General features: G+C 42.1%; 1 protein-coding gene and 1 long non-coding RNA gene across 4 annotated transcripts in view; one reads left to right on the top strand and one right to left on the bottom strand.

Moving 5' to 3' along the window:
• LOC124283255 overlaps positions 1–6,965 on the top strand; it is a 26,706-nt gene extending 19,741 nt beyond the window's left edge. The window contains exon 3 of the long non-coding RNA XR_006900316.1: positions 6,890–6,965. This is a non-coding gene — a long non-coding RNA (uncharacterized LOC124283255). The remainder of the gene's footprint in view (positions 1–6,889) is intronic.
• Positions 6,220–26,567, bottom strand: LOC124283253 (glycoprotein-N-acetylgalactosamine 3-beta-galactosyltransferase 1-like). Of its 3 annotated transcripts, none has more exons than XM_046719283.1 (4): positions 26,429–26,567; positions 10,887–11,666; positions 8,008–8,660; positions 6,220–7,482 (listed from the first exon to the last, which is right to left on the bottom strand). In XM_046719283.1, exons 2-4 carry the CDS (start codon positions 11,101–11,103, stop codon positions 7,351–7,353), a joined length of 1,002 nt encoding a protein of 333 aa, XP_046575239.1. In that variant the 5' UTR covers positions 11,104–11,666; positions 26,429–26,567; the 3' UTR covers positions 6,220–7,350. The 3 variants fall into 3 exon arrangements, with proteins under 3 accessions (XP_046575239.1, XP_046575240.1, XP_046575238.1); XM_046719284.1 differs by lacking the exon at positions 26,429–26,567 and adding an exon at positions 18,624–18,738; XM_046719282.1 differs by lacking the exon at positions 26,429–26,567 and adding an exon at positions 14,866–14,954.

Here is a 26,567-nt window from a genome sequence, read left to right as displayed (position 1 = left end):
ATTCGGCTTTCAGATAAAACCAGCTCTCTCACTGCCAATGTATGAGTTTGAAATCGTGTCTTATTGTTATTGTTTAGATGTTCAATAAATAAATCAAACAGCACCTATTATACTTAAAATATGGCTATTACTGTAAACTAAATGTTACTGTATAGACTACACTGTAATGTCAATGTATGTTGTCAACTTACCGCTGATTCGAATCCATGTTGGCTGTTAATAACAGCCTGACTGCCTCTACTTTCACTTTTGAGTGACATGAATTAAAAAAAATTGGATTCTATCATTAGCGGAAATTTTTTTTTTGATCATGTTATTTTTTCAACGTTACCAGAGGCTTGAATTTGTGTTTAATTCTCTATTATGGTCCCTAAAAAAAATTCCAGCTTGTAATAATATAGGGGGGCAGCGCCCCCATATTTTTCTTCTGGGGCAGCCCTGCCCCCAGTTCCTACGCCTATGTCAGGTTTTCACCATCAAGCATATTCTGCTTGAATGCGTGGACTTATCGTCTGCAAGGGACTCACATTATGATGCAACAAACCTAAAAGATCTGTTCTCCCTGTTTTTGGTTTTTGTTTGTTTGTTTTTCTGTTTCTGTTATTTTTATCGTTTGTTTTTTGCTCTTTTGGGAGGGGACGGGTGCGCGTATATCGAGGATGGTCTGGACCAGACAATCCAGTGAACTAGAGCATGAGCACCGATCTTCGCATTTCGGTTACGATGATTTATGTCAGCCAAGTCAGCGAGCCTGACCACCCGATCCCGTTAGTCGCCTGTTACAAGTATGGGTTACTGAAGATCAATTCTTAGCCGGATCTTCCAAGCTACGTGTATATATGGTACAACTAAATAATGTAATACTGCTTAATCTTTATGGATCTTGGGCGGTGGGGAAGCCTAGTGGTTAAGGCTTTCGCTCGACCCGTGTTCGATTCCCTACATGGGCACAATGTGTAAAGCCCATTTCTAATGTCCCCTGTCGTGATATTGCTGGAATATTGCTAAGAGCGGCGTAAAACGTATTAAGTATTATATTTGTAGATGAAAGTATTGTAAAGTACCATCTCTGTACATGATAATTGTTTTTAGTGTGTGGCACTAATACCCTTCCATACCGAACTGGATGTATGTTAACGTTATGTTGATGATTGACAGCTACACAGCAGCTGTCACACAAACTAGTTATCGAGTCTAATAGTCAGATATTTTATTGTTCTACAGCTAGATTCAATATGTGATATAGTGCTGGATGTTAAAATGTTCTTCGGTTACACTTTTCCACATTAAAGTAATACCGTACAACCTCTCACAATATGATAGTGCGGACATGACTCCATCACATGTACTCCATCTGTGTGTGTGTGTCTGTCTATCTGTTTGTGTCTGTCTCTCTCTCTCTCTCTCTCTCTCTCTCTCTCTCTGTCTCTGTCTCTCTGTCTCTCTCTGTGTGTGTCTGTCTGTGTCTGTCTGTCTGTCTGTCTCTCTCTCTGTGTGTGTGTCTGTGTGTCTGTCTGTCTGTCTGTCTGTCTGTCTCTCTCTCTCTCTCTCTCTCTCTCTGTGTGTGTGTGTGTGTGTGTGTGTGTTTATATGAGAGGTATTCTGGCTCAAAGTCCACATTATTTTGCCTTCCACCCAACTATATCTGTAATGCAAAAACTCTCGGGCTCATTGAAGCAAGTTCACATTTTCCTCAACTGAATTTCCAATGCAACTTCATTCCTTTTCTGTTTATGCATATAGTCACTAGTTTCTGTCACAATTATATGTTTCCAGAGACTATGTATGAGTCAAGTTAAAAGGCCAGGTAAAGGAAATTAAAGGCAAAGATAAGATGAAAGAACAATATCATGAGATGATAGAATTACACCCCTCCACCTGAGTACCTGTTGACCTCGGATTCTAATCTAAATGGTGATGATTTGGGAGATTTTATGCGCGTTTCCGACATGATGCGTATTTCGCAGACGGGATTCTTGTCAATTCAATTCTTGTCAGGCAACCGTTATCTATACTGATGGGCAAAAGAAACTTTCTCTTGCAAAAATGTTCATAATATTAACATTAGAAAATATAATCAAATGCAAATTGCCCCATAGTTATTGCAACAACAAGGGTTCGATTCTGACCAATATCAGCGCTCAAATGCACCTCTTGACAACTTTGCATCGAAAACAGCAAAATGCACGTGTTTTGCAAGTAAGGGTAAAATGCACGTGCATGCATGGTATAAAACCACCTCACAGCACAGAGTAGATCGTACTTCAGTAGAAAACCACTTTACAATGCCGAGGTTAACTTCAGCAGAGCGAGAGAGGGCCATCAGAATGCTGCAAATGGGCGCTACAACGGGTCACGTTGCAAGAACCTTAAATTGCTCCGTCGTGACCGTCAGGAGCCTTCGTCGGCGTTACCAACGGACTGGTCAGACCTCAGACAGGCCCCACACAGGCAGACCCCGGATGACAACTGCGCAGGAAGACCGCCACCTGAGGACGTTAGACCTTAGAAACCGCTTCCTGACGGTAACGTCATCAGCGTCAACAGCACTCGGTCACCCAGTGAGTCGAAGGATAGTGTCAAGGAGACTACTTTCCCAGAAGAATGGAACAATGGAATGGTCATCCCCATCTTCAAATCAGGAGACCCAAAGGATCCAAACAACTATAGGGGTATCTCACTTCTCAACGTTATGGGTAAAATATTTACTGATATTATCGAAAAAAGGTTAAGACGATGGGTTGAAACAAACGAACTTATTTCAGAGAGTCAAGCTGGATTCCGTCCCGGATATTCTACAGCAGATCACCTATTCACGCTTCAGTCACTATGCTCAAAATATCTTTGTAAACCAAAGGGTAGATTTTATTGTTGTTTTATAGACTTCCGAAAGGCCTTCGATCTTGTGGACAGGAAAAGAATGTTAACTTTACTGCTTCAAAAAGGATGTCATGGAAAAGTGATTACTCTTCTCAAGAACATGTATTCATCGATCAAGGCGTGTGTGAAGGTGCAAGGAAACGCAACTGAAATATTCTCAACATCTGCAGGGGTTCGACAAGGCTGCATTCTCAGCCCAGTGTTATTTATATTATATATACATGAACTTGTAACAGCCATGTATAGATCGTGTACAAGTGGAATATTCGTCACCCAAGATATTGAAGACTTGATGCTCCTACTTTTTGCGGATGACGTTGTATTATTTTCGTTTACTATCATCGGCTTACAGAGACAGCTAAACACACTGGAATCCTACTGCTCAGAATCAGGACTACAACTGAATTTTAATAAATCAAAGATTATAGTTTTTAGAAATGGTGGAAAACTGGCACAGAATGAAAAATGGACTTATAAAGGACTGCCTATCGAAACCGTCACCTATTACAAATACCTTGGACTCATCTTCTCATCACGACTGGTATGGACAAAAGCATCTGACACTCTCGCACAGCAAGCTAGTAAGGCATGCCTCGCAATAAATAGATTCATACAGAAAAATAAAGAAGTAACGTTTTCAACTGCATGTTTGATATTCGACACTAAAGTTTTACCAATACTCCTCTATCGAGCAGAAGTGTGGGGATGCAAGTATTCAGCTTCAATTGAAAAAGTTCAGTTAAAGTACTTTAAACACCTTCTCAAAGTTGGAAAATTTGCTTCAAACAAGGCAATTCTTGGCGACACTGGAAGACATTTGATTTATATATCAACACAAGTAAAAGCCATCAAGTACTGGATAATAGTTCTACGAATGACAACCGATCGCCACGCACACCAGTGTTACCGAATGCTTAAATCACTCGATGATGTAGGAAAAAGAAACTGGACCTCTAATATTAGAGAAACATTGTCCAAGATAGGATTCTCACATGTATGGATCACACAGGATGTCGGAGATGTAAATAATTTCTTATCTTGTTTAAAACAGCGCCTCAAAGATATATCACACCAAAACTGGCATTATGAGATAAACAGTTCAAGTTTCCTTACCCACTACGCTTCATTCAAGTTTTCACTGGAAAGAGGATCATATATCACGAACATCAGGAACAAACAACTAATAAGAGTCTACTTCAAATTTAGAGCTTCGCTAACAAACTTTAAGATAAACAAGCTAAGAACCAATAAAGATACAACGGCAATCAACCCCATCTGTGAACTTTGTAATCATAACCTTAATGAAGATGAGAACCATGTATTGTTTTGTTTGTGACAAGTATAATCAAGCCAGAACTCTATATCTACAGAAGCTACAATCAGTCTACAGAGGCCCACTTACCATTCAGGCAATTTTCATGTCACAAAATAGTAATTTACAGCATCTAACAGCCATCTATCTCAATGAGATATTCAAAATAAGATCAATATGAAACTCAAATGTTTATGATCACGTGTAATTTAAATTGTAAATGTCAACTGTATCATAGGCCTTATGGCCCAAATACTACTGAATAAACTTCTCTCTCTCTCTCTGTCAAGGAGACTACGGGCCTAAGGTATCAGAACCTACCGACAATATCGAGGAACGCTGCTGACAGACCGACATGGTCGCTCGAGTTGTCCAGAACTTCTTTCACGCCAACAACGTCAACATCCTGCCATGGCCTGCACGCTCGCTTGACGTGTCGCCAATCGAGCACGTATGGGACCACCTTCATAGAGTTATTCAACGGAGACAGAATCCACCAGTTACAGTACAGCAAATGACTCAAGCCCATGTCGAAGAATAGAGGCGAATCCCGGCTGACGCCATCAGACGCCTCACAGCTTCTGTCAGAAGACGTTTGTTTGCATGTATTCTATCCAGAGGTGGACAAACTCGCTATTAGAGACTTCTGTTCACATTTTGCTGTGTTTCCCGAATGGACCCATTGATCGTGAATTCTCTAGTTAGACCCCATGTCGACCATAACCTGTTCAATAAGTTATCAGCCTTGCTAAAAATCGAACGTTTGTACTTAGCACGTGCCTTATCATTGCTTCACAAATTGTAACTTGCAAACTTCGATTTCATGTTGTTGTTTTTAAGTGAGATCTAATTGAACGAGGAGAAAGTTTCTTTCGTCCGTCAGTATATTTGTGCAAATCGTTAGTCACAGGTACCACACGTAGGGCAGGAAGTGCGTGTCCATTTCGCTAACACCTGGTGGCATCATCAATCATAAGTGAGTCTATATTTTCACCGCTACTTTGGCGCACGGGATTCTTGTCAGGCAATCGTTATCTACTTATGTAATTCTTTTTTCATACTCTGATTAAAAAGCTAGCATTAGAACATACATCCCTGATCTGATGCAGACGAAGTGGGACACTCAAGTAGGTATCAATAGATTACATGCAATAAAACCCTATATTGGTTACACCTACTTGGGTTGTCAGTCCAGATTTGAGTCTTTTATGCGACGATGTCGTATTGGCCATACTATAGTCCGTTTGGCTCAAAAGCGGACCGATGAATTGCAATATAACTCGAAAACTAATAAACATAAAATACTAAATGAAACGCCAAACGAACTATAATCGACAATATAAACACTTGTTTGAATAATGGAACTGATTAGTGTCGTATTGTCATCGATTCTCACAACTGTGCCTCACAAAGTGTATTTTCGGTTGAACTTTGCTGTATCAGGTAACAGCCTGTTTGCCCGGTAGCGACACGTTCTGAAAGACGTGGCTCGTGATTCGCACGTTCAGTTAGTGCTAAGATTGGAAAAAAATAACACTTCAGGGCATCTTTCCCCCGAACAACTGTCTGGATATCGACAAAATGGATCCATTCGGACACACCTCCATTTAATGCTGGTTCGGTCTCTTAAAGCGTAACAACCATTCGTTCGATTTTGCTGGAATTGACACGGCGGCGTCCGTATTGCCTGGGAAATATGATTTTACGCCGTATTTAGCAATATTCAAAAAAATATTAGCTGGGGGATACCACATATGGACTCCACTGATTGTACCTGTCTCGACCCAAGAGAAGGGCGGTGGGGTAGCCTAGTGGTTAAAGCGTTGGCTCGTCATGCCGAAGACCCGGGTTCGAATCCCCACATGGGTACAATGTGTGAAGCCCATTTCTGGTGTCCCCCGCCGTGATGTTGCTGGAATATTGCTAAAAGCGGCGTAAAACCAAACTCAGTCAGTCAGTCAGTCGACCCAAGAGAAAAATGCAAAAAGGAATCAAACTCAGAATCATATGAACAAAGACACAGGCGATTGTATTTATGCCTTTATGAACCCACAAACATATCTGTAACTGTAAAATTTGTCTTTGAAACAACTTCCTGGAAGAACAACGATCGTGCACTGCAGGAACCTCTGGTTACCATGGTTTCAGCAACCATTATTATTTATGTTGTCAAGGTTTACTTCAACGAGCACACAATAAACAATATTGCTCCAATAAACAATCTGGTATCACCAGGATGTCGCTGATAATGTTTCATCACTCACTTTATGTTCAATATCAAATACATGCATGGTTACATTCAAAGTTCTTCACACTGGAGCCTTTGTCATTGATGCTTCACGTAGCGAGACACGAGCGCCAGCTGACAACACCGGGATGAGATGAGAGTTGCCTCCCTTTGACACAGGACGACATGGTCAACCTTCAAGGAACTCGCATAATTATAAATATAAACAACGGGCAGTGTGTCAAACTGTTTAAGATTCAATGTTCTTGACCTTGCAGTTTTCATGGCGTCAGATTCACCAGGAGGTCCAGTACAGATTTTTTTGCGTTGGCGGAGCTAATGGGGGATTCATGGAGTTCGAACCCCCTGAACCCCCAAAATTCCTGGATCCGCCCATGGCACACATTCCTAAAATCAAACAGACATTCAAAGTTCTTCATAATTCATACTATCAGTGATACTTCACGTAGCGAGACACGAGCGCCAGCTGACGACACCGGGAAGTTTAGTCACGTGAGATGAGAGTTGTGTCCCTTTGACACAGGAAGACATGGCCAACTTCTCTCCAAGCACTCTTCATACAATGTAATACCGCACCAGATACGACGAATCATTCACACGCCACTCACTTTAAGTCAGTATTTATAAATATCTATTGTCAGTGTGTCAGTCTGCCAAAGTGTCTCCAGGCGTCAGATTCACAACATTAACGTCTTTCCCAGTTAGTGTGTGGCTCCATCTGTAAGGCAACGTGTAACGCGTTGTCATAGCAACAAGGGAGGTAACTCCCAAAGATTTCTTGAGGATGACACCAGCCAGAGACTCAGAGACCTTGGTGCCGTTGTACAAAACAACCTTAAGTCTATGTTAAGATATGGGAGTTACGGTCACCATAGCACTAAGATCGCTTTGTACAACGGCACCCTGGGACTTAGTTTAGAGCCTGGTTTTCTGTTCTGATCCCATACGGTCGGAGATGGTAAACGTAGAACTCCAGACTCAACATGGACCTGGGCGAGACGTAATGGAAGGAAACTGCATAATCGCTGATATTTTCGATACCCTGAAACACAAATCATCAATCGATTTAGAAATTCGACCTTGACACATGACAGGGACCTGAAAATAGTACAAAATGTAACCCTTCAGATATTGATCCCAAAGTGTTTGTTTGTTCCGAGAGTTATCGCCCTTTAACCTTGAAACTGATGGAGAGGTGCTACACAGCCTAGATACACGATATACCCATAACACTCATAACCTGTCATGAATAACTTTCGTGAGTTTTAAGTTGTGTGCTAAGCATTCAGTAAAAAAAGGTAGACCTTCAGATAATGAGTTAGTGAGTATGGTTTCACGCCGCTTTTAACAATATTCCAGCAATAACACGGCGGGGGACACCAGAAATGGGCCTCACGGTTCACACTTCAGATAATGATCCTAAAATATTTGTTTGTTCAGAGAGTTATCTCCCTTTAATCTTCTACCTGATGGAGAAGTTTTATACAGCCCAGATACACGATATACCAATGACACTCATGGTGTAATAGCCTGTCATACTTCAACAGGTCAACGACCTCCTACTGACCTGCTTAGCACCACCCTTCACGTAGTGGTAGTACCACTTGGGGAACCCTCCGTTCACGTGTGCCTCTGGCGTGAAGCAGTGGAAGCGAGATCTACCAAGAGCGTCGGTAGAGTTACCGGTCCCAATTCCTAATTTTTCCATACATTTCCCAATCTCGGCGTCTTCAGGCCCTCCGTCTTCCCGACACATATTCGGGGCTCTATTAGCAAACCTCGTCAGTGCCTCTTTGCTCAACACGTAGCCAGCACCTCCGCTGTAGTAGCCCTGCTTTACTAAGGGCTTGAAATGGTGGCCATAGTAGAAAGGTGCAGACGTGTTTTTCGTGGACAGAAAATATCGTAGATTTTCTACAATGACGTACGTATCGTCGTCGCACTTCATGAACCAGTCGGCTTGGTCGTAGTAGTGGTCGTACACATATTTGAACGCTTGCACTGACTTGGCTGTCAAGTGTTTCCGGCCTTCCGAAACGTTGAGCGCGATCGTCGGGAGGTGGGGGTCCACCACGGAGCTGAAGAATAGGAGGATATTGCATCGGTGTCCCCACGTTGCCTTGACAACATCCGCTTTAGTCCGGAAGTTGGTCGGTGACGTCATAACCCAGCAGAGCACGCGGACCTGTTGGGCCATTGTATCGGCGACTGAAGTGTCGTCTGCAAGAGACAAATAATATACTGAGTCAAAAAAGAAACTTCACATTTTTTCTTCAGGGCACTATAAAAGAACAAGAGATGGTAAGATGGTTAAATTGTTATTATTTCATTGCTGAGATCTGTGTGATGTACTCGATACACTGATAGTGCCATAATCAGTTCCATTAGGCTACCCCGCCGTTCCAAAACATGGGTATACAGAATGTCAAGTCACAAGAATAAAAATGCGAAATTTCTCAGTTCAATATCGTGTATGGCCGCCCTGCGCATTCACCACTGCCAAACACCGTCTCCTCATCGACTGCCTGATGCTTGTGAACACGTGGTTGGGGATTCTGCGCCATTGCTCTTGCAAGGCAGCGCCAAGTTCCTGCAAATTCTGAGGTTGGTTCCTAAGACCACGAAGCCTTCTCCCAAGTGCATCCCAAACGTGGTCTATTGATTAAGGTCAGTTGACCTCGATGGCCAGTCCATGACGTTGATTCCAGCGTTTTGAAGGACATTTCGTGTCAACATCGCGGTATGCGGCCGAGCATTATCATGCTGGAACTGTAGTCCTGGGCCATGAGCCGCCATGAAAAGAACGAGTTCAGGGGTGAGCACCTGGTCGCGGTAAGCAGCAGCTATGAGGTTTCCACGAATGACCAGAAGTCGGGAACGGTTGTTCCCACAGAAAGCACCCCACACCATGCAACTTCCACCCCCGAATCTGTCGACTTCCTGTCGACTCGATTCCAGTCTCTCTGGGTCCATCTCTCTGGGCCCACAGCAGACGTTGACGTTGATGAAACGGCGTCAATATTGGCCAACGATATGGACGTCGAGAATGGAGATTGGCAGCCCGCAACCGATTTCGAATGGTCTGTGAGGACAGTCGACCTCTAAACATCTCAGCCCTGGTTCGTGTTGCCGGCAGAAATCTGTCACGTAGGTGACGTAGGACGATTTGACGGTCTTCTGCTCGTGACGTCACACGTGGACGACCCGACCTTGGGCGATCAGAAGTGGTGCCAGTTTGTTGTAGACGACCTCGCAAGTCATACACAGTACGACGGCTGCATCCCATTGCTCTTGCGACGTCAATAACTGATAACCGCTTGCAACATGCCAACGGCACGTTCACGTTGCACATTTGACAATCGTGGCATTTCAAGTACCGTTAGAACTGTGGTTTAAAAGTGTTTTTTCAATTCTTGAGGCCAATGCAAACACGTGCATATGAAGAAAACTTCGATGCGAAGATCACGTGATCGACTGCACGTGCAAAACCTGGTTTGGCACTAACGTCATTTGCACGACGAATGGATGGGTTTGAGTGGGTTTTGCTAACGTTTTTCTAGAGTCGAAAAATAGGGATCCCATTTCGGATACATAGATGTATCATCAGAGAAAAATTATTCATTATTTTTCAAATTACATTTTGTGAAGTTTCTTTTTTGACTCAGTGTGTAATCAACTTTGGAATGTCATTCAGATAAAGAGCGGCGGTGGGCTAGCAGAGTGGTTAAAGCTTTCAGTCGTCACTCCGAGAACCAGAGTTTTATTCCCATCATGGGTAGAATGTGTTAATCCACCTTCTGTTACTGGTGGAATACTGATAAAAGCGGCGTTGAACCATTCTCACCTATTCAAATATTACATGCAGTATGTTGTTCCCTCTACCTGTTCCCTGGGGTAGCCAAGTGGTTAAAGCGTTCGCTTGTCACGCTGAAGATCCGGGTTCGCCCAACATAGGTACACTATATGAAGCCCATTTCTGGTGTCCCCCGCCGTGATATAGCTGGAATATTGCTAAAAGCGGCCTAAAACCATACTCACCCATTCACTACCTGTTTCTTAGCGTTAAATTATGTCCAATAGTGCGTTAAAGAGGGAATTTGTTGGGTTTCATACCATTTCAGTTATACCACATGTCAGCTTAATGTTTGATGATAAACTCCGCACTCGCAAAACAATTCAGCTATATGACGGCTGTCGTCTTAATTCAGGGGGAAAGCCTTAAGTGTTGCTGTTTCTTGACGTTTACCATTTTAGTGAAACCACAAACAAAGGTTTGGGCTGACAAGCCTGGAATATATCGGAGCCGAAATTCGAACCCATAATCATAGGTTTCTAACCTGCCCAAGGAACCGAACTTGAATTATATAAAAAATATGTATAAAATATAGAAATCTGCGCTTGCTTGACCCTATTTCAACATACGTCTAGAATCTCTTTATAGCTTACCGTGGTGGACGTGGGAATCGTCGATCTGTCCCTCAAGGGGTTCTTGTTCCACAGTGTCCATCTCGGACTTCCCGATCACGTGACTACTGACCAACGTTTGAGGCATTCGCTCTCTTGGTTTGTAGACAATTCCAGATTGAAAGAATATTACTGAGATAAGGAAACCTAGTGTCAGTCCAATGCTGAACTGGAGTTTTGAGCGTTTGATGTGCATCATAGTGGAGAGGGATGTTTTCTTCACGATCACAGGCTTTGCTTGAAGGACAGCGAGCAATTCTCTCTTGGAATAATTCTCTGAAGTTTTACATGTATTTGCCTGCCTTTCTCCAACGACAAGTTAACGCCGAACAAACGCCGGTTTTGTCCATTTAATAACTGATGCTGAAATGCTCAACAATGATACACCTTCCGGTTCTTTGTTTCCGGTTTTATCAACAGTTTTCACGATGTCCTTTTCTCCCCGAACTTATGACACCCGAGACTTGGCTGCAATTTGGGCACGGTGTTTCATATGCACGGGTTCGCGAACATCTGTTCAACGTCCTTCGGTTGCGGTCAGTGTACAGTGGTTAACATGCACAGGTTATATAGACCAGTTCGTGAAAATCTGTAGGAGGTCCCTTGGTGGTATGGTGTTATTTCACGACAGCAACAATCTCGACCTATGACACAAGGGTGAACCATTGCTTATGCATTTCCGGTTCCGGAAAGTCGTTCTCCTGGGACGAGTCTATGTGTGGTCATGACATGTCTCTTGTCATTGGTGGTTGTAATGGCTGTCTGAAACAATGGAAGGAGACCTCAATACACCATGAAGGTGAAAGTGTTGTCACATGTATACAGACACAAAAGACAAACACAAGTTGTATAAGATAATACGTATAACCTGACCATAGATAAATAAGACATATATCTTAGGAAGGCGCTTCATCGACTTCAGATCAGATGTTCTTAATCCTCTTTCAAACTCAGGCATTTAATTACATATTCTACCTACCTGATACTCCGGTGGTAGGGGTGTTTGGCGATCGCAGGGTGCTGGGACAATGTCAGGGTGCTGGGACAATGTCAGGGTACTGGGACAATCTGAGGGTACTGGGGACATATGAGAGAAAGGGGACAATCTCAGAGTACTGGGACAATCTCAGGATACTGGAACAATCTCAGGGTACTGGGGACATATGAGAGAAAGGGGACAATCTCAGAGTACTGGGACAATCTCAGGATACTGGAACAATCTGAGGGTACTGGGGACATATGAGAGACTGGGGACAATCTCAGAGTACTGGGACAATCTCAGGATACTGGAACAATCTGAGGGTACTGGGGACATATGAGAGAAAGGGGACAATCTCAGGGTACTGGGACAATCTCAGGATACTGGAACAATCTGAGGGTACTGGGGACATATGAGAGAAAGGGGACAATCTCAGGGTACTGGGACAATCTCAGGATACTGGAACAATTTGAGAATACTGGGAACATATGAGAGAAAGGGGACAATCTCAGGGTACTGGGACAATCTCAGGATACTGGAACAATGGGGGATATATATGAGAGACTGGGGACAATCTCAGAGTACTGGGACAATACTGAGGGACAATCTCAGAATACTGGGACAAATTCTGGGTTCTGGTCATATATATGAGAGACTGGGGACAATTACGGGGTACTGGGGACAATCACAGGGTACTGGGGTCATCCATGAGACACTACGAGACAATCACGGGGTACTGGGGACAATCACGGGGTACTGGGGTCATACATGAGACACTACGAGACAATCACGGGGTTCTGGGGACAATCACAAGGTACTGGGGTCATACACGAGACACTACGAGACAATCACGGGGTTCTGGGGACAATCACGAGGTACTGGGGTCATACACGAGACACTACGAGACAATCACGGGGTTCTGGGGACAATCACGAGGTACTGGGGTCATACACGAGACACTACGAGACAATCACGGGGTTCTGGGGTCATACACGAGACACTACAGAGACATACACGAGGCGGGGAGAGGTACTACGGTCATACAATCACACTACGAGATAATCACGGGGTTCTGGGGACAATCACGAGGTACTGGGGTCATACACGAGACACTACGAGGCAATCACGGGGTTCTGGGGACAATCACGAGGTACTGGGGTCATACACGAGACACTACGGGACAATCACGAGGCTCTGAAGACAAGCATGGGTTTCTCACACAAGCAGCATCACCAGAAATCCCACGTTCCATCCCAAACATATCCCCTGTTCAATGTATAGGTGTTGATCACAGATTTTCTAATATAAACAGCACAATAACACAGATTTCCGATTGCGAGCATAGAGCTGATGCACAGCTGTGTATGCGTATCGATATCATAACTACCCTCAGGATTTGGACACACTTGTCAACCTGTCTGTTAACATGTCAGTAACATCCCTCTCTGAATCATTCTATATACATGGCCACATGAGACTACATCCGAGCCAAATAAACATCCACAACATTTCCCCAAAGATAAAAGTCCCGTTCCATCAGTTCAGCTTTAGCTGGTTAGTGTTTGGACAGCACTAGCATGGTAAGCAGAAATAACCTGCACCTGTTCTCAAAGGTGGCGGTTGGGTAGCCTAGTGGTTAAAGAGTTCGCTCGTCACACCGAAGACCCGGGTTCGATTCCCCACATGGGTACAATGTGTGAAGTCCATGTCTGGTGTCCCCTGCCTTGATTTTGCTAAAAGCGGCGTAAAAACCATACTCCCTCACTCAGATAGATTTGCTCGTCACGCTGAAGACCCGGGTTCGATTCCCCACATGGGTATTATGTCTGAAGTTCATATCTGGTGTCCCCCGCGTTGATATTGCTGGAATATTGCTAAAAGCGGCGTAAAACTAAACTTACTCACTCACTCAGATAGATCTGTGGATATGCAGGCTTTATGATGCATTTCTTATGAGCTCATGATACTGATCACTGTGTTGTTGTGTGATTGTTTACTGGCTACTATTGTGTTGCAGCAGAGGTGCCGGGGTGACGTGTTGCAGCAGAGGTGCCGGGGTGACGTGTTGCAGCAGAGGTGCCGGGCCGACTTTCTCGTGAAAATTGTTTAGGTTGCCGATTGTGCTGGTACAGCAGCAGAAGCTTAAGTTTGGTAGATGCTGATGAATCATTTACAGATTTGTGCTGAAGTCAGCGCCTGTATTATGAGTGAGTGAGTGAGTAAGTTTAGGTTTACGTCGCTTTTAGCAATATTCCAGCAATATCACGGCGGGGGACACCAGAAATGGGCTTTACAAACTGTACCCATGTTGGGAATGGAACCCGATTCTTCGACGTGACGAGCGAACGTTTTAACCACAAGACTACCCCACCGCCCGCCTGCAATTTGTCTGAAGATAAAAAACGCTTTATCCGAATGACCGTCGTCCATGGATGTTAAGGTGCAGGACTTATACAAGGTGAGGTGAGGTGAAATTGGGCTTAACGTCGTGCTTGAGAATATTTCGCACATATGACGACGTGCATGCGTGTGTATGTGTATGTGCGGCTGCTTGTACTAGCCCAGACTTAAACTGGTTTAGCTGGCTAGCCCACTGAGATACCATGCCGCAGTGAAGCATGAATACCCCACTCTGACACATTATACTGACTCCGAGCCGACCAGTCCTTGATGTACCCATTAATGCCGATCTCCAGGCAGGGACCAACAAGTACCATATATTAACGTTTTTCGGTATGACGCGGTCGAGGATCGAACCCGCGACCTTCCGCTCTCCGGGCGGACGCTCTAACCACTACACCACGGAGGCCGTACTAGATCATTTAGTACACGAGCACCGAGGACCGAGTGGTTGATAGTACGAGCAACTGTTCCTGTTGCGTAGTAGGCACAAACTATGTCAAATCTCACTTTATGACCTCCGATCTCGATTCTGGTGTGGAATTCAGAGAATATCACAAATCATCACAACATGATACCCACCAGTAATCACCACCCACGTGACGGAAACAGGGACCCCATCTTTGTACAGACGTTTGTATGTTGTATCCACGTAGTTGCGATGGCTCACGAGTTTCGGCCTTGAAATTAACAAGATCGTGTTTTCCACGTGTTGCACGTGAGGGCGTTAGCGTGTTCGGGCACATGATTTTGTTATACGGTTGGAAACGTACATTTGCTGTATTGAATTTACTTCCGAGAAATCCTATATTTAAGCCTCGGGCCTAATATTGAAAAATAAACCCTATGGTACTCAGATTGTAAAACCACAAACACGCCTTGGGCTTGAATACGGTAACTGCACATGTTGAATCGAAACATAGACAGGCTTTGTTAGAAACATTTTATGGCTTATTTCTTTTAAAGAACAGCTGTGGCATAATCCAGAACGCTAAGTTTTCAAGCACTCATAATTTTATCTGCTGTTCAAGTCACAGGAAACTTTTTTATATCTTTCCAACTGGAATAGTCTCAAACGAATAACCCATTTTCAACGCTAGCTAATTTAGTATTCATGAACGATTAGTTGCAATGATTTGCTTCACTAAGATTCTCAGAACCTTTATTACACAGTTGGGTACAATGTGTGAAGCCATTTCTGGTGTCCCCTGCCATGATATTGATGGAATATTGCTAAAAGTGGCGTAAAACTCAACTCACTCACTCACTCACTCAATCACCAAGGGACATGACTCTCAACAATAAAATTAAACATCTTCATTTAGGCCCATGGACCTAAAATTCCCAAATCCCGATTTTACACCCACTGGGTTTAATGTAGCATGGTCTTAAATGCAGAATATCCCGGAGTACCCTAACTCTTCTGTGTCGACTAAAACGTCTCGCTGTACAAAAAACAAACAGATAGAAGTACTGGCTAAACAAAACTGACTCACTCACTGACTAAAAGCATAGTGTTATAACAGTACTTGAGTGCGGCACACAATGACCCTGTCACACAAGGACCAACCCATCCTCATCTTAAGTTGGATCTAATAATAAACACCTTCATTTCGTAATTTGATAGATCAGCGATGTGGGGGCGGTGTGGTAGCTTAATCAATTAATGGTTAAAGCGTTCCCTCGTCACGACAACGGCCTGGGCTGATTCCTCACATGCACAGATAGTATGTGTGAAGCCCATTTCTGGTGTCCCCGCCTAGATGTTGCTGGAATATTGCTAAAAGCGGCGTAAAACTACACTCACTCACTCAGTAATGTTGTAGTCATAACGTACAATATAAAATTTAATAGCATACGATGTTACCACTGTTCCGTCACTCCAAACGACCTCAGATTGTGTTTACCGATACAATCACACCATATGCGTGCACGCCGATATTGACATGTGTAGATACATTAAAGTAAACGTTAGCATGACCCGCCTTACCAAGTATTTATTGCCTAACGCCCCATAACAAATGTCTCCATTACCGTGTTATCACACCCGCCCTCACCCACGCCCCCACCCCCACACTCACCGCCCGCTTCCATTTAGTGAGTTTTCTGATTACGTTTTCCCATCTTCGCTTGTAGAATTTAATTCATGCTATCATCTAATACCTCCTCATCAAAATTGGGTTAAAGGTGTTTTATGATGTTTTATCGTCGCAAATGTTTAAGCACATTTCAACTAGTTCAAACTAGTCATTATTATATTTATAATTCTATCATTTTATGTGTCTGTGTTACTGTACTGTTATCTTATCTCTATGAGATTATGCATATTGTACAGTTTTACAACATGTCTCTCTGGCCTATTGAGGCCCTGGATATTTTATCTTTGTATATTCATTATATATGACCTTTTCGTTCGTTCATTCTGTAGACCCTTGCCCTGCCATCATTCTCACAACTCACATTCGAAAAGATGACCATTCGCCGTTAGGGGTATTGTTAACCCAGAATAATCTGGCCCATTGTTATCTTGCCTGACGATGAGTGAAGTTTAATGAAGAATTGCCTTTTCCAGGGTATTTTATACAACCTTCCACAATGTCATATTGTTCTATTATCATGAAACCAAGAAAGCAAAGAAAAGGGCTCGCCTGCCGTGTATTGATTTCAGATAAACGTAATATCTTGTAGGCGTATTAGTTGCTATGACGGTCGATTTTACCCCTTTACGTTTGAAAAACTAAACTGTGGTCGTTTTCACAAATTATAAGAAATGACAGGAAAGCGAGCATAAACACTTGAAACAAGAGTCAATACATTTGCTGACGGCTTAACATTCAAATTGTCTTTTACAAAAATCATACAATGGTATGTTAACTATAATTGTTCTAGATTCTACAAAGATAATACGATTGTTCCGGGCCATTTTGAATTTAAAGATTTGTTCCGAAATCAATACAAATTGTTAAACTCCTTTCAAAGAAGGAATTATCATGAAATTTGAAATGTTGTCCCCGTGTTTACAGGAAACATTGGCTGGGTTGAATTATTAACGACTTTACGTTCAAATTATATTCAAAAACAGTTCTTATAGCTATTGTTTATCGAATATATACTCGGGTTTGTTTTTTCAATTCAAAATAATTGCATGTTCTACTATCAAAATATTATATCAAATGTAATATAACAAATTATGTTTGTAATTTTGAAATAAATCAACAGTACTAGTTATCAACACCTGGGGCAAGGATGAGTAACTGATACTTCATGGCCGATAGTCCCACTTCGGGTCGATCATGGAAACTATATAGCGTAAAGTTCAACACTGACATCAATATACATTGAATCCTTAACCAAATGAATGTAGCCTAATGAGAGTAACAGAATAAACCCGAGTTCGACTGTGAAGAACCATGACTTTGTATATAGAATATGTCTTCAAACAAACATGATCATCGTACCCGAGATTTGAAATGTAAAACAATTTCACAAAATGACGAGTTTTCTTTATTTTGTTGGTAAACGCAAATCTCAAACTTCCTCATATATGGCGGCAGTCTATAAATAGTCGAGTCAAGAAGACATTCCAGGCTTCAATCTGTGCAATTCCGTTGCGATGACTTGCAAGTGACGTTTTTAATTAAAAAAAGGTATCCATTACAACCTAATGATATAGTTAGTTAATGCAGTTATATGGACGTAAATATATAAATTCCCGTGTCTCTTGAGGTGAGGTGAAATTGGGTTTAACGTCGTGCTTGAGAATATTTCGCTCATATGACGACGTGCATGCGTGTGTATGTGTATGTGCGGCTGCTTGTACTAGCCCAGACTTAAGCTGGTTTTATAGTGCTAGCCCACTGAGATACCATGCCGCAGTGAAGCATGAATACCCCACTCAGACACATTATACTGACTCCGAGCCGACCAGTCCTTGTTGTACCCATTAATGCCGAGCGCCAGGCAGCGACCAACAAGTACCATATTTTGTCGTCTTTCGGTATGACGCGGTCGAGGATCGAACCCGCGACCTTCCGCTCTCCGGGCGGACCGTGTCTCTTGATTTAAAATACTGGAATAGTATTTATCATTAAGAAATCGTGCTTCATGAACACTAACGTGCGTTAAACCAGTCCATGACTTTATGTATCAATCGATCAAGTTATGTTCGTCTTGTAAAGGCTAAACTCACCATACATTTTCAAACAGATTAATGATCCCCTTAAAACTATCAGTTTGCGAAAGGCATTTTAATATTTCAGCATATTCGGAGATGATAGCATTGTCTAATTCTGAAGGCAGAAATTTGAATTATGCTATGTGGGAGAGACAGAGGAACTTACCGTCTTTCCATGGCATAGGCCTAACGGTTTAACACGCTCCCTCCCCACGTGGACGTGGACTTAAATCTACTCTGTGCAGCTATTTCCAGTAAGCGATACTACTGTGTGTCTGCCTGCTGTACAAATACGCATGGGTAGAAACAATATGGATCATATTGCTGTTCATATAGATCACATGCAAACACAATCTTGTAAACCGGTCAATTTCTGGTTTGTTTTAATATATTCCGAGCTATGGAAGCGCATTCGCGCCACGATCGAAATCAATGTTATCATCTACGTAGAGGTATGTATGTATGTATGTATGTATGTATGTATGTATGTATGTATGTATGTATGTATGTATGTATGTATGTATGTATGTATGTATGTATGTATGTATGTATGTATGTATGTATGTATGTATGTATGTATGTATGTATGTATAAATGCATGCATGCATGCATGCATGCATGTATGTATGTATAAATGCATGGATGGATGGATGGATGTGTGTGTATGTATTGATGGATGGATGTCTGTGTGAGTGTGTGTGTGTGTGTGTGTGCGCGCGCGCGCGCGTGTGCGTGTGCGTGGGTGTGTGCGTGTTGGGGGTGGGGTGGCTGTTACCGTCGTGTAAATAATGATGATATCAACACACGGTTGTGACCGAAACGTGTACAATTTCATTTGAGTCTATTGTCGTAACAATATTTTATTGTTCTACAGCTAGTTTTAATACATGATTTATTGCAGGTAGTTTTAGTGTCATTCGATGAAAGTTCTCCATAGTATAGTAATACCGTACAACCTCTCACATTATGATTTAAATGGTGCGGACATGACTTTAAATGTCAACTCTCTTTTGGAAAGTAGTATACTGGCAAAAAGAAATAAGGGAACAGCTACACCTGAAGCTGTGGTTCGGAAAGCGTCTGTCCAGCGAAAGTAACAGGACATTGTTGGTATGATCACCGAGAATAACTGCACACTGTTTGTGTGATAACCGAAATAGATTATATTATTTATCAACTTTAATAACAAGTAATTGTTTGTGTTAAATAATTAGACCTATCGTTTCTTTACGTATAAATTTAGTGTACCCCAAAATAATTCTTATAGCCAACCAACCAGCTAGCCAGCCAGCCAACCAATCAACCAACCAGACAGCCAGACAACCAACCAATCAACCAACCAGACACCCAGACAGACAGCCAAACAACCGACCAATCAACCAACCAGCTAGCCAGCCAACCAACCAATCAACCAACCAGACAGCCAGACAACCAACCAATCAACCAACCAGACAGCCAGACAGCTAGCCAAACAACCAACCAATCAATCAACCAACCAGCTAGCCAGCCAACCAACCAATCAACCAACCAGACAGCCAGACAGCCAACCAACCAATCAACCAACCAGACAGACAGCCAAACAACCAACCAATCAACCAACCAGACAGCCAGCCAAACAACCAAACAACCAGCCAGCCAGCCAGCCAAACAACCAACCAATCAACCAACCAGACAGACAGACAGCCAAACAACCAATCAACCAACCAGACAGCCAAACAACCAAACAACCAACCAGCCAGACAACCAACCAACCAACCAACCAACCAGCCAGCCAGCCAGCAAACCGGAGGTCAAGTGAAGAAGATGCACCATAAGGTAACCATATATTGACATTGCGGCTTCTCTGTTGTTCCCTGTTGAGGTGGATGTGGTCACGCTGACCTTGATCTACGTGTTACCCCATACCCTGCTCTCACGCGTGTTCAGACATTTCCACAAAGTAAACATACATTTTATAACCACGGCAGAAACCACTCATACAGACATTATAGGCTCAGCGAATACATTAACGAAGATTATACCCTGTGAGGGGTTTCTAGTTACACTGCTATGCATGAACCAATTGTGACTTTTAGAGAGTGGCTAGGTGTAACATACGTTATATTTAGGATTACACCTCCATAGTATAATAACAATTCTCGTGCTTCTTTTGGTTGAATCCCATCCAGGATTGGAATTCTGTGAGTGAGTAAATATAGTTTTACGACGCTTTTAGCAATTTTCCAGAAATATCACGGCGGGGGACACCAGAAATGGGCTTCACACATTATACCCATGTGGGGAATCGAACCTGGGTTTTTAGCGCGACGAGCGAACGCTTTAACCACGAAGGTACCCTACCTCCCCATCCTCAATCTACGATTTATACCGCTGTTTAGTATGTGATGGGGGCGGTGGGGTAGCCTAGTGGTTAAAGTGTTGGCTCGTCACGCCGAAGATCCGGGTTCGAAACCCCACAAGGGTACAATGTGTGAAGCCCATTTCTGGTGTTCCCCGCCGTGATGTTGCTGGAATATTGCTAAAAGCGGCGTAAAACCAAACTCAGTCAGTCAGTCAGTAGTGTGTGATTGGCCATTAACATTGATACAAAGCGGAAAGGGGCGGTAGGTAGCCTGGTGGTTAAAGCGTTCGCTCGTCACGATGAAGACACGTGTTCGATTCCCTGAAGTCCCATACCGTGATATTGCTGGAGAAAAGCTGCGTTAGAACTAAACTCACTCCCTCATATTGGAGCAAAAAACGCTTTCGGACATCATTACGTTGTAACTGCGCCGAATGGAAGTGACTTCGGTCAGAACAATACCTTGTTTATTGTAAACAGTATTGTTTATGGTCCAGTAAAATCGTTACACTGACGTTTGACCACACTGTCTCTCTCGCATTATACACTAGTACATTTATGGCAGTACCCTCCTATACTATTAAATACACATCTGTTTGAACGACGACATTGAAACAATGTGTACACAGTGCTACGCGAAAGTGTAGAGAGTGAGTGAGTTTAGTTTTACGCCGCTTTTAGCCATATCACGGCTGCTGACACCTGAAATGGGCTTCACACACTGTTGCCATGTAGGGAATCGAACCGTTGTCTTCGGCGTGACGGGCGAACGCCTTAACCCGTAGGCTACCCAACCACCCCGAAAGTGTAGTAATCTTATAAATATGTTCGTAAGGCGAAAGCCCCACAAAATATTCCGTAACACTAATCACATGAAGCGCGTCTAAAAAACTTCTAGAATCTATCGTTAATTTGCAGTGTGATATTCACATAATTTCTTCAAACACAATCTTCATATGCCTGGTTTGTTTGATTCATGTTTAACGCTCATGATGTCAATCACTGGTTCAGGTTTGATTGTTTGTTTGTGGCGCTCTGTGAATAATCGAAGTTGGACCAGACAATCCAGTGATCAACATCTTGAGCATCGATCTACGCAACTGGGACACGATGACATGTGTCAACCACGTCAGCGAGCCTGACCAGTACCTCTGTGGGGAGGCGACATTATTCTGAGCAAATACATTGTATAATTGTACACGCACAAGCACGCGCACGCGCACACGCACACGCTCGCACACCACACCACCGCCCAAAAACATACACACGCGCTATTCAATGTAACAGAATTATTAGTGTTTATGCTGCCAGAACCCGGTCATGGCTTGCATTCGGATCACACCAGCAGTAAACGTAAACTTTTTTCGTTCCCTATACAAAGACAGGGAGACGGTCTATTTTCCAACACATTGCATGTGCTTTTAGCACATTCTGAATTACAACAGTCAGTTGGACATGTATGGGTGTTCATGCGTGCATGTATTCACAATTCTATTATCAATTGAAACATTCCCCTCGTGAGAATTGCGAAACATAATCCGTCTGGTAAACAATATGTTTTGGTACGGCGGTTTTGATTGACAGATTGATGGATTTCCAAAGTGCAACATGTCTATGGTCTGCAATATCTGAACATGAAACCCCTAATAAGGACAAAGGTCGGTACGTGAAGGATTTTAAGTTGTTGTTTTTTATGTGTGTGTATTCCAATATATCACTCAACTGAATTACGACAACCTGCTTCTCGTGTATTGTCTCACGTTCACCCTGGACTCCTTGTGATGCGGCTTACTGCAGGAAATTGTTGGACTCTTGTGACACTTGGCAATGTGATACTGGCCTAAAATATGGTTGATTATATACTCATGTCAATAATGGTTGTCACCCCCCCCCCCCCAACCCCCACACACCTCCACCCCCCCTCTCCAATTAAAAAATTGAAGGGGGTGACAACCATTAATGGCATGAGTATATCTCCATGACTTCATTATACAATGTGAGGTGAAATTGGGTTTAACGTCGTGCTTGAGAATATTTCGCACATATGACGACGTTTATGCACTATAAACTGGTTTTATAGTGCTAGCCCACTGAAATACCATGCCGCAGTGAAGCATGAATACCCCACTCAGACACATTATACTGACTCCGAGCCGACCAGTCCTTGCTGTACCCATAAATGCCGAGCGCCAGGCAGGGACCAACAAGTACCATATTTTAACGTCTTTTGGTATGACGCGGTCGGTGATCAAACCCGCGACCTTCCGCTCTCCGGGCGGACGCTCTAACCACTACACCGCGGAGGTGGTCTAATACAATGTGAAGGTAAAGGGATGGTATCAAAACGATTCGGGGGACAATATCAAAAACTATTGTGAGCATTACAATGTTATAAGTAGCCACCTCTTGCATGAAGAAAACAGTGAGCCCTCCCACAACAACTAATAAATAGTTTGACTCTGAATGTGAAAAAAATCAGACCGATGTAGAGCTCTGAATAAGTTTAGGAAATCGAAAGATAAAGAATCATACGATCAATATTGCGCTAAAAGAAATAAATATAACTCAATTTGAAAGGAAAAGCGCCTTAATTATTATAAAGAGAGGCAGAGAGTAATAGAAAACAGTATATCTGATTCAAAAAAAATTTGGTATGAACTCAAACACCTGAATACTAGACATGAAGCTCAAAACAACATCGAAATGAACGACAGGCTAGAACACTTTCGGACACTGTTTAACTCTTTACACAATGAAAATGACGAGGTAACATGTGATAATTTCGACAATGAAAACCCATCAGATCCGAATTCAGAGCTTACCAAGGTAATACTTGATTCCCCAATTACTAGAGATGAAATCTTAGATAGCATTAACCAATTGAAATGTAATAAATCACCAGGAATTGATAAAACAATATCTGAATTTTTTAAATACTCAGCAGATCTTATCGTCCGGTACTTAGAATTGCTCTTTAATTTGATATTAGAAACTGGTACGTTCCCCAGATGTTGGGCAATTGGCATAATAGTTCCTATCCATAAACAAGGTAATATAAATAATCCAAATAATTACAGAGGCATAACACTACTGAGCATATTTAGTAAAACTTTCACCTCTATAATAAATAAAAGACTTGTAAACTGGGGAGACTCAATGGATAAGATCAGCGAAGTGCAAGCTGGCTTCGGACAAGGATATACGACAGTAGATAATATGTATATACTGCAAAGTAGTATTCAAAGGTATTTAAAATCTAAAGGGGGAAATTCGACGCATTATTTGTAGATTTTTCAAAAGCTTTCGATTCAATACAACGAAAAAAAACTTTGGCTTCTATATAATACCTTTGGTCTCAGTGGTAAATTGAGTAAACTTTTATGCAATATGTATGAAAATGTTAAGGCTTGTATTAAAAGTAATCATAATTACTCAGAAACATTCGACTTGCAACTTGGTGTGAGACAAGGCTGTATACTAAGCCCATTTCTATTTTCCTTTTTTATTAATGACTTAGCACGACAAATCGAAACTAATTGTGTACACGGGATTCAACTCCACCCTGATATAGTTCATATTTTCCTATTGCTATTTGCAGATGACATTGGTTTGTTCTCAAGCACGATTAATGGCTTACAGAATCAAATTAATGAACTTGAAAGTTACTGCGATAAATGGAAATTAACTGTAAATAGAGAAAAAACGAAAATTGTTGTATTCAAAAATGGAGGCAAATTGTCAAAAAAGGAAAACTGGTTATATAAAGGTATGCAGCTGGAGTGTATTAACTTTTATAAATATTTGGGACTATATTTCACCAGTGGCCTGTCATGGACGAGGCATGAAAAATATGCAGCGTTACAGGGACAAAAAGCATTAATTGGAATTATGAAACAGTTGAGTGTACTTGGTAATATTAACAACTCTTCATTCTTTAAAATATTTGATGCCAAAGTCAGTCCAATTTTATCATTGGGGCCGAAATTTGGGGAATAACAAAATTTGACGAAATTGAAAAAATCCATTTATACGCATGCACAAAGTTCCTCGGAGTTAAAATTAACACTATTAACGCAGTGATTTATGGTGAATGCGGTAGGTACCCAATGCACATTCTTACAAGCATTAAAGTTATTAAGTACTGGCTAAAACTGTTGATTATGCCTTCAAATCGCTTACCCAAGAAGTGTTATAATATGATGTTGTTATATGATAAAGGTGGACCAAAAAACTGGGCAACTAATGTAAAAAAAACAAACAATATGTCGAATCACCTACGTTATTCATACAATCCTTAACGACAAGACTAAAAGATATGTATATTCAAACATGGTGTGAAAGGATATCCTTATCAAATAAATGCATGTATTATTCATTGTTTAAAAATGCCATAGTTCTTGAGTCATATCTATCCTGTGTTAATGTTAAAAAGTTTAGAATAGCACTGGCACGATTCAGATGCTCTTCTCATGATTTGTTGATTGAAAGAGGCAGATATATGAATGTAAAAAGAGAAAATAGAATATGTACACTTTGTAATTTTAACGAAATAGAAGATGAATTACATTTTCTCCTAATATGTCCATTTTATGACCGGTTGCGAATAAAATATATTAAAAGATATTACTATGTCCATCCAAATGTGATAAAATTCTCCTCACTGTTAAGTAGTAAAATCCAGTTCTTCTACAAAATATTTCAATGTTCATTTACTATGCTATGATTACCCGATCTAAATTCCTCTCAAATGTAACATAACTTTATGTACTATAGGCCTGTGGCCTTCTCAGTGCAAATAAAGATTATTATTATATATTATGATACTGACACTCTTTGATGTCCTGGATGGAGGGAGTGAGTGAGTATGGTTTTACGCCGTTATTTTTAGTTATTCCAGCAATATCACAGCGGGGGACACCAGAAATGGGCTCTCACATTGAGCCTATGTGGGGAATCGAACCTCGGCGTTCGGCGTTATGAGTGAATGTTGTAACCACAAGGTTACCCCAGCGCCTTGTATAGGGAGGGGGTTGTTCATGATTGACGTAAACTGGTTGGGGATTGTTGCATCAATGTTATCATAATTGTATTCACTATAGGCAAAGTGGTCGATCGATCGATCGATCGAGAGAGAGAGAGAGAGAGAGAGAGAGAGAGAGAGAGAGAGAGAGAGAGAGAGAGTTGTTGTAATTTTATATGTTTAGCTTGGCAAGTTTGAATCCAGGCATTTGAACTGTACATCTGCTCATGATTATTATATTATCATTTCATAACACGCAAAATATTACGGAAAACAACAATAGTGATCAAAGGTCTCTCTCTCTCTCTCTCTCTCTCTCTCTCTCTCTCTCTCTCTCTCTCTCTCTCTCTCTCTCTCTCTCTCTCTCTCTCTCTCTCTCTCTCTCTCTCTCTCTCTCTCTCTCTCTCTCTCTCTCTCTCTCTGTCTTAACCCCCGGATCCGCCCCTGGTTTAATATAATTCGTGTCCTGTGTATCCTCGTCGATGTACCATTTCGTGTATGCTTCATGTTTAACCACAATAAAACCTACATGTAGGCTTTCTTTTGCCCGGTAGCATACACATATATGTCACTTTTGTAAAAGATAACATGAAGTCAAAATACAACTCACCTTGCCTGTTTCTTTGATAATTCCGGATCTACCCCTCACCAAACTGTTCCGATTTAGAGGAAGGGTGCGTGGGGCAAGATGATTGATTCCGAGATAACTACCTGTACACACTGAACACTGCCTCCACGAAAGAGAGGCG

Source organism: Haliotis rubra, unplaced genomic scaffold (genome assembly GCF_003918875.1).
Source record: "Haliotis rubra isolate DU_JTF1 unplaced genomic scaffold, ASM391887v1 Scf311, whole genome shotgun sequence".
Lineage (NCBI taxonomy): Eukaryota > Metazoa > Mollusca > Gastropoda > Lepetellida > Haliotidae > Haliotis > Haliotis rubra.
Note: the sequence above shows the minus strand (reverse complement) of the source record. Positions and strands in the feature narration are given on the sequence as shown.

Coding starts and splice junctions, on each gene's coding strand:
- LOC124283253 (XM_046719283.1), bottom strand. CDS start 11,103: ATGATGCACATCAAACGCTCAAAACTCCAGTTCAGCATTGGACTGACA. Junction 8,661..10,886: donor CGATTCCCACGTCCACCACG/GTAAGCTATAAA, acceptor TGTCTCTTGCAG/ACGACACTTCAGTCGCCGAT. Junction 7,483..8,007: donor TGAAGGGTGGTGCTAAGCAG/GTCAGTAGGAGG, acceptor TTTGTGTTTCAG/GGTATCGAAAATATCAGCGA.